The following is a 16,081-nucleotide window of genomic DNA, read 5'->3' on the forward strand; positions in this document are numbered from 1 at the left end:
TTTTAAACAATATTTATATATTAATGCTGGTTATGCAATCTAGAAAACTTTGTGCAAACCTGCGACACTTGGGATCCTGGGATGCCTGCATGTACAATGCATGCTACTTTAAATTTGCCACATTTTTTTTTATTAATTCTAACGGACATGTGATATAATTGCACACACATCATAGGACATTATTAATTCTAACGGACATGTGATATAATTGCACACACATCATAAGGACACAATCAAGTAATTGTTCCAATTTGCCATTGGCAACCAGCACCGAGGGGCTGCAGTGGCCAAGTGGTCAGGCGTCTGACATTCTGCTACCACTAGTATATAGCCCTCCACCACTGGGTCGCAGGTTCAAGACCTACGAGGGGCAGTCGCCAGGTACAGGCCGAAGGTCTGTGGTTCTTCTCCGGGAACTCCGCCTTTCCTCCGCCACCAAAACATGACCATAGCTGTTAATAGGACGTAAAACGCAAACAAACCAAACCAACCAACACCATCATGACTGACATGCCAAAATCAGGGTATCCTTGTTAGGCAAACAGAGTTGTTTCCCTTGTTCTCCTAGCTACTGCAAATCAAGTAACTTTCACTCTACCAAAAATTTGCTCTCTGGTCTTTTAAAACACCAGCAGATACAAATTTTAATTTTAATGTTAAAGGCCACCAAATGGAAAAGAATTGCAAGAAACCCTAACTGGGGTCCATTTTAAGGAAACTGAAAACTTTTTTTTTCTTTCAAATAGACATACATAAATTATTTATATACCATTTCTCTATAGACATGTTACAATGGAGAATTATCTACTTATCTAGTTCTAATTCTCTATTTTCCAGTGGAAATTTTATTTTAATTTGACTCAATCAAGATCAGAGAACACTGACTATTAGTGATCAGCTGTTGTTCCACATTAGACCCAGAACTTGGAAAACTGACCACATTTGATCCTGGCACTTAATTAGCAAAGGCACTTGGAAAAGGTAACCATGGTTACAGACATATGATGTCTATTCCTCTTAATGTCATGAAAAAACGTGATACATAATGTAGAAAGTGTAATTTGGGAAGTCACCATTGATATTACTTCTTTGACTCATATACATGTATAATATTTATGAAATATCAAGAGAAAAACTATGTCTTAGAAAAACCTTATACATGTATTAACCAAAATGTGTTATTATGTAATATCAACAGTATTAGGATTTAGAAAAGACACATACAAAATGTGTACAAGCAAGTGTACAAATGTAAGTGTTGGGCTGTATCGTATTACAGAGAGTACAAGCCTATAGATTAACTTCCTAATACTATAAGCTATAGAAAGTCATTGATCGTCGACATCACAATTAGTATATACATACCGGAGACACAAAAACATATAAACCTTATCTATTACCTCACACTAAAGAGCTTATGTACGTTTCCCGGGTCAGTCCCACATGTGTATATATATATATGAAGTCAAATCAATCATGACCCCTGGAGGTCATGACCTCATCAGGTCACATATAGGGTACATACATTGCCTTATGAATAAAACGGAATTTCCTGTCGGTGACTGTGACCTTACCCGGGTATTTACAAAGTGATGTCATTGATGTAACGATGTTTAACGTCCTTCATTAAATTGTTTAACATGATCAGCATCAAGGGTTTGTTGTTCTGTTTATTGATGAAACATATTCATTCAATATGCTGATAATTTCTTATGAATAAATGTCTAAATTATTGCTATACATTTGCATGGACGCTCCTAAACATATAAGGAATGAAAGGCATGTTTTTCATTGACATGTCATGATCAGCAGGCATATGAAGTGCAGTGAGTTACAGCTATATATGTATACAATATACATGAACATTGTAAGATCACCCTTTAGTTACAGTTTAAGGAGGCATCATATCTTCCCTACCACACAAAAATACAGCAATCTGTCACAGTCAACCCTACATTTGTATACCCCATCCCCTACTTATCACAATCTGTACATGTGAAAGTCAGTCTGAACTGTTTCAGTTAATAAAGGAACTATTTTCCCCTACCAACATTTATACAAAAAATNTTCATATACCCCCTGAACCATCCCCAACATACTATAAACTTACTGTTGAGAAAGGGATCCTCCTCGCCAACCCCTTTGTCACTGCCCCCACCCCCCACATACACTTAACTGTGAAGGTCAGCCTTATGAACTTACTGTTGAGGAAGGGGTCCTTCTCGCCTTCCCATTCGTCACTGCCCCCACCCCCCACATACACTTAACTGTGAAGGTCAGCCTTATGAACTTACTGTTGAGGAAGGGGTCCTTCTCGCCATCCCCTTCGTCACTGCCCCCACCCCCCACATACACTTAACTGTGAAGGTCAGCCTTATGAACTTACTGCTGAGGAAGGGGTCCTTCTCGCCATCCCCTTCGTCACTGCCACTATCCATTAGATAATCTCCTGTGTCACTGAAGTAATCTAACACATCCATTCTTACACTATCTATTGATGTTGAAGACAACAGTCTTTTCGCCATTTTGATTAAGACTTGATTGATGATTATTAGTACATAAAGCTAATTCTCCTTCTTGATATTTGATATCCTATGTGAACAAAGTCAGAATTTAAAATCCAATCCATGCACCAGATTTAAATCCCAGTCATTTTAAATCTTCAAGAAAGTTGTCCATTTGAAACCTTATACTCCATATCTCAAAATTTCTCAATGAAGATAAATGATTTGCTCTGATTTAAAACCTTAGTAACACATGAACCATAGTTAAGGTTTCTTCAAATTGTCCAGTGCACCAGTTCATACATATATATATGATGTGTAGAACTGCTAATTTACATATACTTTATAGTCAGGTACGTAAAATGTATACGGTACATTGTAGAACAAAAGATTCCCGTTCAATGGATTCAAATGGCCCTTTGTACGAATGCATACAATTTGTATACATTTTGCAAGATTAAAGTACACAATACAGGTCAGAGTGTTTCAGAATGGTTTTTAAAAAGATAAGCTTCTTGTAGGTCTGGGGCTTTAGAAATCACGGCGCAGCACAGGTCACACAAATCAGATAAAGAAATACCGGGACTACGGTATGTATACTGGAGTAACAGTGTATATAGATAAACTTGTCCACCTACATATTATAAGGTAATTAGTCAGTGTTTTGGTAAGCAGACTCTATAAAATATTATAAATTCTTACGATCAACAACTAAAGGCAATGCAAGGAGTCACCTGAAGTGTACGCAGGTACGTATGTTCTAATTAATTATGCTTCGATATTTCACCTCCCCTTATATATTGAGGATATCTATACAATATAATTATATACATATTGATAGTCTCCTGTTTCAGGGGTACGGCAGAATAACAATGTATTTCATTAGTGAAAATATTGGTTTATACATGTATAATAATGCTTCCTTGAACATGTATAAACAAGTTATTCAACAGGAAAACCGTTTCATTTCCTATTTATTGAATTTTTCAAAAGTAAAACAAGGAAATTCTATCAACGGGAAGTATTTTTTATGTAGCTACAGTATTATCTAGGGTCCATTTTTTATCTATGAATCACAAACAACTTCATTTATGGACATGGATCCGGAGTACAAATTAAAAACTGATAATTTTAACAACATTACTTCACTGTACCACATCTGGTGCTACAGACAGTCATTAGGGTCACTCCCTCTGGTCTGTTGAAATTCATATATTTACACTACCAATTACAAGACAAATGTCAACAAAAATGTTTGTTTTACCTATCAAAGTTGTGACCTAAAATGTTGGTAGGTCACACACATTATCTGGGTTTTTTTGTCTCGTGATCATGACCCAAAAGATGACAACACACAGCAGTGATGATCAGTCATATGCCTGTGCATGGTATATAGCTTCACATGACTGGGTTAAAATACATAGTTGTCCCTTATATAGCTTGGTCAGTGACTTATAAATACTTCTTTATTTACTTCATAAAGTGCTATCTTTATAACAAAACACTAGAAAATCTTTGTAAAACATACATATATCCCAGCTCCCACTTTGAAACAGATCTAGAGCTGAACATTGGGTCAAAAACAACAAATATTTGGCAAAGCAGATAATATAGGTCACTGTGACCTACATGTACATGCTGTAGGAATCCTAATTAAAGAAGTCTTTGTATAAAGTTTGATGACTATGGGGCTAGCAATATCAGGGAAACAAAGATAAAACCATAGTCTAACTCCTCAAATGAAGCAATATGTAGATATAAATGCCAAGTCTAACTGAAGGCGGTGAAGTGTAATAAAAGTCAGAGTGACCTATATTTGATATTATATTGGAGTGGTACTCCTGCAGATTTATTTGCATATAAAGTTTGATAACTTGGATTTTCAGTATCAGAGAAATAGAGCTTAACGTAAAATCTAATCTAGATGTCATACCGAGGGAAGGAAAAGTCACCGAATATGAATGGGGCATTAACAACAGCGTGGATGAGGGCCCCGGGGCATACAATTCCACATTCAGATTATTATTAGCCTGCAGACTGATTTTGAACAGTCTTCTTGTCTGACCTATATTTTTATTGCAATGAATTAATTTTCACTCATCTTTTAGCCCTGAGCATTAATTAATTGGTATCGAAATAGTACACCCATGATGGTATGCTCGCTGTGGCTGTACATGCAGGTATATTTCTTAAGTTGTATATGAAAGATATCCACTATTAGTATACACCACTACAAACTAAACTTACTTGTCTGAAACTTCCCCTCCTCATCTTCATCATAGTCGGCATTCATGTAGCCAAGTGTCTCGTAATGGTCAGATCCTAAGCGGTCAGTACGAATGTCCAACAGTTCATCGTCAGTGCTGCTCACACTGCGCTGACCATGGTCCGGTCGTCTATCTGTCCGAGAGTCTGCAGTGCCGTTAGCTCCACTACCCGAGGACCTTGCTCCACCATCCATGTGATTCTCTAAAAGGAGGAGATCACTCTCACCGAAGGAGTCAACATCCATGCCTCACCAGTTATCCCCCCTAATACTACAGCATCGTATATCTTTGTAATGAAGGACGTCTATAGATACAAGGTTGGGTCTAGATCTGCTGATCACCTAGGGGCCTAGCACTTGTATATGCATAGAGGAGTCTGAAAATTTGAAAGAAAAAAGAATTAGTGTCAATGAAAATTGTTCTTAAAAATCAAAATCAAAATAAGAATTAGCATATCCCATACATTGTACGTAGTTCAGTTATTTATATATATATATATATATACATACCCAGATACATAATAATACAAGTAGACATATGTTCTTTGCATAATTAAGATTTAAGTCTGCCTCATCAGATTCTGGAACGACCAGTGTCAAAATTTATAAAACTATTAAAATGTAAATTTCTAGTGTTTAGTTTACCTGTGACAACACTGCCTTGTGGCTCAGCCCTTCAGAAAGACATTAAAATGTGTCCTAGCGATATATTAACTCCAGGTTTTTTCGATACAGTTTTAATGTTTTGTGCTGTTTATTGTTTAACAACATTAACCCATCAACAATTTATGAGTAGGTCATTAAAGGCAAAGTTTAAAATGCAGGGAGGGGTTGTTTGAAGAAACAACTGTCAAACAGCTGGAGGCCTGAGGTTGGGCTTGCATATCAATAGCAGTAAAATAAGTTAATCTGTGATACCATTTTGTACTATATATATGTTGATTTTAATACAGGTATCATCTTTGTACACAGAATATAAAATATATATACACAGTACATGTACTGTATAATATTGGAATGGAACTACAACTGTATAATAGTAACTTGGACTGATTCCAATATGTACTTATGAAAAGCCTACATTGTGTAACAGCTCTAGATCTTTATAAGTCATTCAGACAGGACATCACCGTCACATGTATATAAGTATAAGTTAAACTGTTATCACATTATCACTTATTTGTAGTAATATTTTGTTATAAACCACACCCACCCTACACCCTTAACTAGCTACCTTACACACTATACCTATATTTGTGTCAGAGTTATCTCCCTTAGTGTTATCTTGTTCACTTTAATAAATCAAATGTGTCATGAAATAATTTAAGGTATCCAACAAGCCTTGCATAAAAGACATTTTAAATATTTTTTTAACGTAGAACTCCTTAGTAAGGAAGTGTGCATGTCACAGTAACAAAGCATTAACAGCATCAAGTAATTAATATTAAAAACAATTGACATTGATACACAGCAAATCAACAAATATGGAAATGAAATTGTTCTACACAGTAATAAAAAAAAAGTAAGAATGGTGGGCCGAGAAATACGACACATCTACATGTACATTTTTTTTCAGCATACAAATGATATGTGAACAGATTAATATAATAAATTAAAATGTTTAACCATATTAATGACATCATATCATAGTGTCAAGCTGTTGATATCAATCACTGTTTTTATGGTTTCATTTTTGAACTATAAAGTATTTACACTAGCCCCTTTTTGACAAAATCTGTGTGTTAATTGTTATTGCTCTGTATATGCAATGAATTAATAGAATTCATGCAAAAAATAAGATGTTGGGATATACTGCTATATCAAAATCAATAAAAAAAAAATATGGTAAAAATTGGAGGTCCAAAGTAGGGAGATCTAGACAAATATATTGAAATGAAAGTTTAACTTTTAAGGCAAAACACAAATTGGTGCAAAACATCTGTGAAAACTTGTCTGTAACTATACATGTAATTACATATATCACAACATCAAATATTTTTTACAATCTAAAGTGTACATATATATATATATACAGTTCACTCAAAGCAGCTAGTGCATAAAATGTCAAGGGATTTGTAATAAACATCATGAAATGTAAACAATACAAATAACCTACCTACCTACAATGTAATTGTATATTGTATATGATAATAATGTGATAGTTATACAGTAAATACCTGTACAACAAAAGATAGCATTCAGGATTTACCTGAATATATATTTGATCAAGAAGCTATCCGGTATTACAATAGATTTTGTAAGGTTACTAATTTAACCCATTCCCCCCTAAAGTCACATTTGAACCTTACCAAATCGAGGAGTGGGCAAGTCCATTTTAAATATGTAGGGGTGAATGACTTAAATATAGTACCGTAATTCTCTTGATGTGAATAGCAGCTTTTTGGGGCTTCTTTTTTCCCAAACCTATTTTCAATATTATTCATCATGGTCATTCTTCATATTAAAGAATTACATTTTACATGAGTTGCTTATTGATCAAAAGCCTGTTTTTTCACATAGCTATAGGGTTCCTGAAGTGGTTAACGTTGCTGAAAGCCATTGAACACGGTGTGATTAACGAGTGGTTCTTTGATATACCAAAAGCAAATGGCCAATTGTAAAGCTATGTACGTATACAGAAGTCTTAATAGCATGGCCTTTGTATTATAGTGACCTCATGAAATATCCCTAAATAACCATACATATAGATCTAGAGGAACAAAACTTGAAGTATGCAAGACATTGACAGAGTGATTTAATATAATCAAGTCAACAGACGAAACACTGTTAATGTACAAGTAGGTTTTCAATGTCACTTTGTTAGATGTAGCTGACAGCTTTGACTCTTTGCAGTATAATTTTCGGAATTTCGTGGAAGAATTCAAATCCATGACGAGATGAATTTGCAATATTTTGAATCATTTAATCTTTAACTCATTCACCCCTGAAATTTCATAATGAACTATTCCAACCTTTGAATTGGAAGAGTTTAAATGTGTCTTCAGGGGTGAATGAGTTAATAGATCTTGTTAATGTAACTAGACTAAAACTTTTCTCTCTCGTGTTGAATAAGCCTGTTTACATTGCCAACTGCAGTCAACAGTACATTCAGATACCATGACCCATTTATCATGAAGTAAACACGAGTCAATGGTGACAGGCTACATAGCAAACCAATTGCCCTGATGACCCTTAAAAGCCTTTTTATGCGATTTTTTTTATTTCCAGTAATATTATTTTGTGGAAAAAGAAGGAATAAATATGATGAAACAAAGATCTGATAGGCAAATCTTTCGTTTTTCTTAATGTTTTTATATAGGTTTTAATAAATTGATCAGTTTTCATCTTATTCATGACTTTAACTGTGACTTGATATGAATATAAACTTGCAAAAGAGATGGAGATACTGGGCTTATTGGAAGTAGACCTTGATTTAGCAACAGAGAATTGAACATGGACCAGAAAAGTTTTGTTGCAATTGGATAATTATTTTTTTGAAGGAAATGTATCCTGTATGTAATAACAAGGGATAGGTGATTACCAGAAACACAGCTAAATTTAGGGCCTGAAATATTGAATTTATCAAAACTACAGCCTCTTTTTTTCTTAACCTGATAACGAATTTGTTGACAAAATCAATAGGAAAAAGATTTTGGTGTCAATCGCTATCACTCGCTTGTGATGTCATAACTTGACCTCAGTAAAATTTGTGCTCATCACATTGGCCGGCATTTATACATATATTGTCTCATGCAGGTAGTCCATCCTCGATAGTCCAGGGGTTACCATCACTTACGCTCTCTGCACCCCTGGAACATGTCATAGTAAAATTGAAGGCTCAGTATGCACTACCTTGTTGACGAGACAAGAAGACTTGTTCGATCCTTTGATGTACATCAAAAGAATCTAGCGGTCAGGTAACGTCAAATTTGACTAGCTTTGGAGTCGGATGTTGTTCCTTTGTAATCCTCAAAGGACAGGTATCAGCCTGGCGATTGGTCAAGTTTTTTTTACCCAAGACCAATCAAACAGCTACCTTTGTGTCTTCAGTTTTGCTATGACATATTCCAGGGCTGGAGAGAGCGAAAGTGATCGAGCGTAACCCCTGGAGTATCGAGGATGAGGGTATAGTCGACTTACCTTGTGGCTTGTACATATACATACATTTACAATATGAACAGGTGCTTTCATTTCAAAGGTGCAATAAATTAAGATCTGGAGGTAACATGGTTTTTGATTTCCAATAAATTCAATATCACTGTGCATATACAGGTTTTATTTTGAGGACATGGTTTCTTATATGCTGGTGAAAATACATAACAAAGTTACTGAGTACACTGGGATGGTGCATGTATGTGTTCACTATATAATAATATTACGTACATGTGTGCTACATGTGTAAAGGAATATCATGATCAAGGAAGGGAGTTGTGGGGAACAAATCATCTTCAATAAACTGATATAGTACATTTACTTATAATACAGGTGTATTCTGGTAAAATGATATGCATGCATGCTCTGTACACTTAAGAATTTGGCGGTGTAAAACTATTATATATACTATATGTGGGTTCAATGAGAATCTCAATGTACTATATATATGTTTCTATAGATTCAGTGGAAGTACATCAATATGGTAACATAGATGAAACCTTTCAAAATATCTTCAATGTTTTAAAGTGATAACATATAATCACAAACTTTTCTGTGTAAATATTAATAATGTATGGGAACATACTTTGTATATATAGCAACCTTTTTAATATAGCATTTTGATATGAATGTCAATGTGGCAATATATATATAGCTACAATAAAATATAACTTCAAGGGTAGCGACTGGGAATAACTTGATTTTGAAGTATAAAGATGAGCTATGTATGTCCGTAAACTGTATAATTTATTAACATTATATACATATATGTTTACACACAACTTTTTGTTTTCTTCTGCAGATATATACAACTCATTGGAAAATTGAGAGAGATGTTCTGTTTCCTGCCCATTTTTTCCTTAAAACCATCATCACAAAAGTACTTAATTAAATGAATGTAAGTAAAACATAGAAAACTTGATATTTTTTTTATTTTTTTTTAGGAAAATTAGTTGTTAAGGATTTTAGAATATAAAACTACTTCATATAGTTATATAATATAAATATGCTGGAAATAAAAGTAAATGATGTATCAGATAAAAAAAATGTATTCGTTAAAACTTTTTCTACATTGAAAATAATGGGGGAAAAAATGAAAAAAAAATATTGGTGGATATATATACATAAACATATTTCTATTACAATGCATACAACATTCACAATGCACAATGCACAAAAAGAAGGGGTTTTAGGCAAAACTTACAACAGGGATATTATAACAGTCTTACCTGATTTGAAATTGGAAAACTTTCGCTCATCCGTTGTGTTCAGACAGAATGAGATAAAACAACTTTTTAATTCAAAGATAAAATCATGAATACAAAAACTAACATGTGTTATTTTGTGAATGTTAAGTTCAGTTCAAGTGCATTGCTTTTCTAGTGATTGCTATATAGAGAGAACATGAATGTGTTTGTGTTTTAAAACAAAGGAACGTACCTGCCAATTTATTAAGACATCTAAATAAGCTGTACATGTGGTAGCGAACCATCTAGTCCACTGTTATATATATCATATTAACTCCACTAAAAGAAATATCCTTTGTGATCAATTTGTAGGAATCGGAGTAACAAAAACAGCAGCCCCGGGTTCACTCATCATGGAGGCACCTGAATACATTAAGGATCCCCGTACCGCTGCCAAAATCTGTAACTAAGTATTGGAAACTGTTTTTCTGACATTATAGCTTTGATAAATTACTTCTTAAAAGAAAACCCTACATGCGGGACTTTTATGAGAAGTTATCAAGATGAAATGAAAAATATGTTATCAAAAACAGTGTTTTGGTAAAATGAAAATGTAAGCTAGACCTGTATTTGAACTCCGAATTTCAGACTAGTATTGAGTGAGCTACCTGGTTAACAGATCAAGGTCTCCTGGCCCAAATATTTTACAGTTATATAGCCAGATGGTAGTTAAAGGGAAGTCACATGCATTATAGGAAAAATCACCGTACAGTGGGACAGGGATCCTTAATATTGGTGTCCACATATAGGGACCTGCATGACACTGTGTATGATAATCCCCTATAGTTGACTAAACTAATTATAACCTTGCACTCTGCACAAGTAATGGTTGTACATATATACTCCCACTGGGGATAATGGCTAATATCTGGACCTCAGAGAAGACTTTTTAACAAGTTCTTTTCATTATAGGGGCACACATTGAAAGTCACTGCAATGATTATGAACCAGTGTCGCTAGTTACGGACTTGGCTAGAATCAATTTACCTCCTGATTAAATTTTGTTCACATTTTGACATTTCCATGAAATTGCACTTTAATATAAGGTGGCCACAGAGTGGCCCTTAGCGCTAGCGATAATCATCAGTGCAAACGATCTACTGATGATCGCAGCTGCTGGAAACAAGAAAACCAGGAAACAACTAATCCTACACACCTGTACATATATGATGTATCATCATATTGGCAGGTCCATATACATTTTGTATGTGTCAACTTCAACAAGTTATATGTGTACCCGCATCTCAGACCAAAACATAGTTGACATTATCACTTATAATATCAGAGGTCAGATGACATTTTCTCTTAAGTTTGTACGGTCAAAACAAGTGTCAAATAGCTATGTCCCTGTACAACCAACAGTCAGAAATTATTTTAGGGGATCAAAAATCTCCTGAAAGCCCCATACATGTAAAACACAACAGTCCATTGACGACAAGGGCTACGTCAAAATCTCAATACGTTTTCGATAATTGCATGATACAGTATGACATACAAAGCATATATATATAAAAAGGCTACCGACTGATACAAGGAAACAGTGTGAACATGATTGTGTAACTACTGTACTGAGCAGTTCCTTATTTTGTCAATATTGACATGGTGTTTCTTGGACAAATGAACAACCTAGATGACTCCATGCGACCCTATCACATTTGGTGTTGGAAATCAACTTACCTCTGAGGTATGTTTTAGGTATTACCGATATGCAAAGTCAAGCTTGTTTAGTCTCTGACAAGAAAATAAGATGCAAGTCATGTGAACATGACGGCCATTGATGTAAATATTTCCGGAAGTAGATTTACACCCTCTGGTGGACAATACGAGTTGTCTCCCTTTGTACGTTCATCGAGGATCACAGAAATTCGATGTTAATTTAATAGCCATACATTTCTACTGTAGGAGAATATTTGTTAAGAATAATTAAACACTCGTCCAGTTGAAATTATTTATAGGATTATATGTTATATTGAGACAACTTTCTTTAAATTCTAAATCTTCATGTGAAGTAAAAGTTACTATCGATGTCATTCTCATGGATTACATTTAAAAATATACCTGTGTTACCGTAAAATGTTTTGTTTTTTTTGCAAATTAACTCATCATGGATAAAAACAAGAGGAACGGTTAACAGAATTTATATCATCAGTTGAATTGCTGGATGAAACTGTAAATCTATGTGCCAAATTTCATCGAAATGAGACGAAAAACGACGTCATGAATTTCCATTTGCTGAAAAAAGGTAAATTGACATGAAATTCAATGAGAAAATGACGTTAGCACGTGAAAGACATCTGACACTTCACTGTACATGTATACGCACGTTAAAATAACTTTCTATACTTAATATTAGTATATAGACACTAAAAAGAAGTTCTGTAAGTTATATCGGTTTTTGAGGTTCGATACTCTATGAGGAAAATTGGAATACCCGTTCACAGCCGGATTTTTACCCCGTCGGTTTTATCGACGTCAAACATTACCGTTTATCAGAGACGCAATATATACGTCTCTGCGTTTAGTTTTAGTTTCTTCATTAGGTTTTCCTCTTTTAGTACATTCATACTTGGACATGGTGCCGAGATTACACCCTGCATCTTATTCTGGCTGCGGATGCTGAATGTGACCTATATTCCATGGTCCATCGACTGTGTTTAATGTTCAGTGTTGTTTTTCATATTTATATATTTTCGAAATTATGTTCAACTCTTCTATTTGAAAGTAACATAACTATAGCGCAATTGCAACAGGGCACTTTTTTTTAACTCAGTCGGTTGTGACCCATATCAGTATAGCATATGTGTGATTGTAACGTGGCCTTGTGGTTAGAGCGGCAGTATCATGGTGTGAGGTAATATTCAAATCCTGTACTATATACCTCCGTTATATTTGTACACTCGGACCTTTGCATAGTTGGAATTAAAAATACATGTACGCCTGATGTTCTCCTTAAAGCCTGTGCTTATTAGTCGCCTACAAGTACTTCCGGAAGGGACTATACAATTGTAGGTCAGTCAGTCAGTCTGTCTGTGCGTCACTTTGTCCGGGGCATATCTCATATCCCCTTTCACATGCAATTGCCAAATTGTATGCGAGTACCTCATTGTATTACTAAAATCGGGTTTCGTGCTTCGCCATCAAAGAGTTATGACCCCTTGGTTGCCATGCTGCATATGCATTTTGTCCGGAATATCGCATATTTTGTATATGAGTGGGATACAATTTTGGGATGGTGAAGTGTTGCGTAATACCACCCGTTCTCGTGCCCCACGTTTTACAGAGTTATCACCCCTTTGTCCACCGTGCTTCACTTTGTGCGAGCACATCTCGTATTTGCTTTCACCTACCATTTGCAAAATTTGTGTGTGAGAACCTGTACCTTTTATGCTGGCGGACCATCACAAACTGAAATCGGTTCTAGTCCTTACTATAGGCAACATGATACCAAATTTTGTCTAGAGGCGGGGGGCCATGGATTAATCGTAATGCATGTTCTTTCCATTGCTTTATGGTAAAATAGTACAAATTTAGAAGACCAAGCCAGGCGTTCTGGGTTCGAACCCAGTCTGGCCGTGCAGTGTCCCGTAACATCCGATGCCTGAGGCCAACCCTTGTTTCAAGATACCCGAATCAGGTAGCTCAATTGGTATAGCGTCCGTCTAGAGTTCGCAAGGTCCCCGCTTCGAACCCCGGACTGGTCGTGCATTGTTCAACTCCTTTTACATTTGGTGCTTGTGACCAAACCTTATTTCAAGTACTGGGTGAATGTTTGGCAAAGAAATGGTCTTACCTGGATAACAAATAATGTTGTATTCGGGGCAAAGACTTAGAAAAAAGAGGGAACAGTGTAGCGAAACTAGACTGGGTCGATCGTCCGCAACCAGTGAACTAGTGAGTAGTTGCTTCTTTGCAAAATGCACGTAATCTACAGTACCACGTCTAGCTATAAATACATAACTTAAAGAGAGACCCCCTGCTACTATTAATCGGAATCTGATTTTCAAGATACTTATGGCTTCTGAGGAAGACTACGCCAGATAATGGAGAAAACGAGATCACACTGGATTACGTACACTTTCAGAATGAATGCAATATGCCAGGTACATCATTAAAATGAGAATTAACAACTTGAAATCCAATTTGAATAAAAACACAAGTCTGTATTTCTTGACCCGATGTCACACACACCAGTCGACGATCTTGATCATAAGCGTGGAGCTGTGTCGGCAGAAAAAGCACTAATAATTGAACCTATGTCTGCGCATACTCTTAAAAGAAGAACAATGCTAGCTTGATAACTAAGGAAACCCTATCTAAGCATTCTTTTTATAATTGTTCCGAAAGACGAAATACTAGCTAACCATGCTTCTGTGTTACAAGCATTCCAAATAATTTATAAGGATAAGGATACTGATATTTAAAAAGGTCGTTTTTATTAGATTTGGAAACGTCAAAGAAATCATTATAAACAATTTGTATCGCTAGTTGCCTACCAAGCTATTATCTCTTACTACACGTACCATTCTTAATAGCTTTTAATCAGGGTTACAGTAATAATGATATACAACATTTGATATAGCGCCCTATCTAGCTAACATAAGCCACTCTAAAGCGCTTTACGATATATGGATATACAATTAGCATAAATAAACATTAATCAACCTGGCTAATATCTCCCTATGTGTGTATGCCTGTGTGTGTGCTGGAGATGTAATGTGTTCTGTTTGTAGTGGGACCGTGCTTCCAACGGCATAATTTATAGTGCCACCTAACTTGAATGCTACAGCACAGATACCACTCAACATCCATCCCAGACCAGTTTATACTCCACCTAGGTTATTGGAGTTTTGTGGACAGGAGAAAACACTTTCTCTGAACATCCATGCGTACGACGACTTCGGGAATCGAACCCAGGCCGCCTGCGTGGAAGACCGGAGTGTTAACCTCTCGACCAATCCGCCTATGACACAGTGACACTCTACACTCATGAAGTGGAGTTGTTGGAATGTGGAATTTGAAGACCATAATCCTGACCTCAAAGTTTTGTTGTTGTTGAGTTTGGTTAAAAAATATATCAAGCTGGCTGTTGGCATTCCTATTGACGAATTATAATAGTAAAAGATGTTCAGGTTGATGCGCCACCGTTTTGTGCTTATGTTGAGGCGGCTTTTTCCACTTTTTCTATAGAGGCTTCGAATAAGGGAACAATGACTGGGGTAGCTCGAGTGCGTGAGGCGAAACGATTTTTTATTCCCCAGTCATGTGATCAATATAATCCAATCAGATACGCTAATATTTAGATGAGGTATAAAATAGTAGTTTCCTTTCGTACAACTTAAACTTTTATTTTTTTTATTATTATTTTTCTCTTAACATTCGATCAGAATTTACTATATTGTATTACAATGTAAGCTAATTAATGTATTTGCCACTTAAAACTCGGCTATGAAAACGTCCATTATAAGGATTATCAACGCAACTTCTATTATTAAAAAATATATATTTATGCACTTATGCTTAAGAGTTTAGGACATGATCAGAGCTCAAAGTCGATGTAAAACGGTATCAGGTATACAGACGACACGGAGGAACCGAGATGAAATTACTACAAAGTGAAATACATCATGAGACATCCAGAAAACAGAAAGTAAGTAAAACTAGAACCAAGACTGCGTTTGATACGACGAAAACATCGCCATATAGGGCCTACCACACGTGTATCATAGTTGTCACTGCAGAATCAACGTTTAAATGAATAGCTGGGACTTTTCTCTGTGCATATGAGTTGTATCGACTGTGAGTTTATTTTTATCCGCTGTGTGGAAAACAAAATGATAATAAAAAATACGGTGTTCACAGAACATATTTGAGAAAATTCGTTTTACTCCTTTGCTCAATTCTTTGCGGAAGAC

General features: G+C 35.6%; 1 protein-coding gene and 1 long non-coding RNA gene across 10 annotated transcripts in view; one reads left to right on the top strand and one right to left on the bottom strand.

The window, feature by feature from the left end:
* LOC110466201 (H(+)/Cl(-) exchange transporter 3-like) overlaps positions 1-14,747 on the bottom strand; it is a 73,837-nt gene extending 59,090 nt beyond the window's left edge. For 7 of the 9 annotated variants that reach the window (XM_021522571.1, XM_021522566.1, XM_021522570.1 and 4 more), the window contains exons 1-2: positions 11,847-14,746; positions 4,752-5,147 (exon numbers count right to left, since the gene is read on the bottom strand). In XM_021522571.1, the coding sequence (XP_021378246.1) occupies positions 4,752-5,016 (265 nt within the window). In that variant the 5' untranslated portion in view covers positions 5,017-5,147; positions 11,847-14,746. Of the gene's footprint in view, positions 1-4,751; positions 5,148-11,846 lie in introns of all 9 variants that reach the window. The other 2 variants (XM_021522567.1, XM_021522563.1) reach the window with 2 other exon arrangements.
* LOC110466203 lies at positions 3,105-11,826 on the top strand. Its single transcript, XR_002464715.1, has 3 exons — positions 3,105-3,253; positions 9,725-9,820; positions 10,482-11,826. It is a non-coding gene; the product is annotated as an uncharacterized LOC110466203 (long non-coding RNA).
* Positions 14,748-16,081: the final 1,334 nt, after the last annotated feature.

This window comes from Mizuhopecten yessoensis, unplaced genomic scaffold, assembly GCF_002113885.1.
Source record: "Mizuhopecten yessoensis strain PY_sf001 unplaced genomic scaffold, ASM211388v2 scaffold11125, whole genome shotgun sequence".
NCBI lineage: Eukaryota > Metazoa > Mollusca > Bivalvia > Pectinida > Pectinidae > Mizuhopecten > Mizuhopecten yessoensis.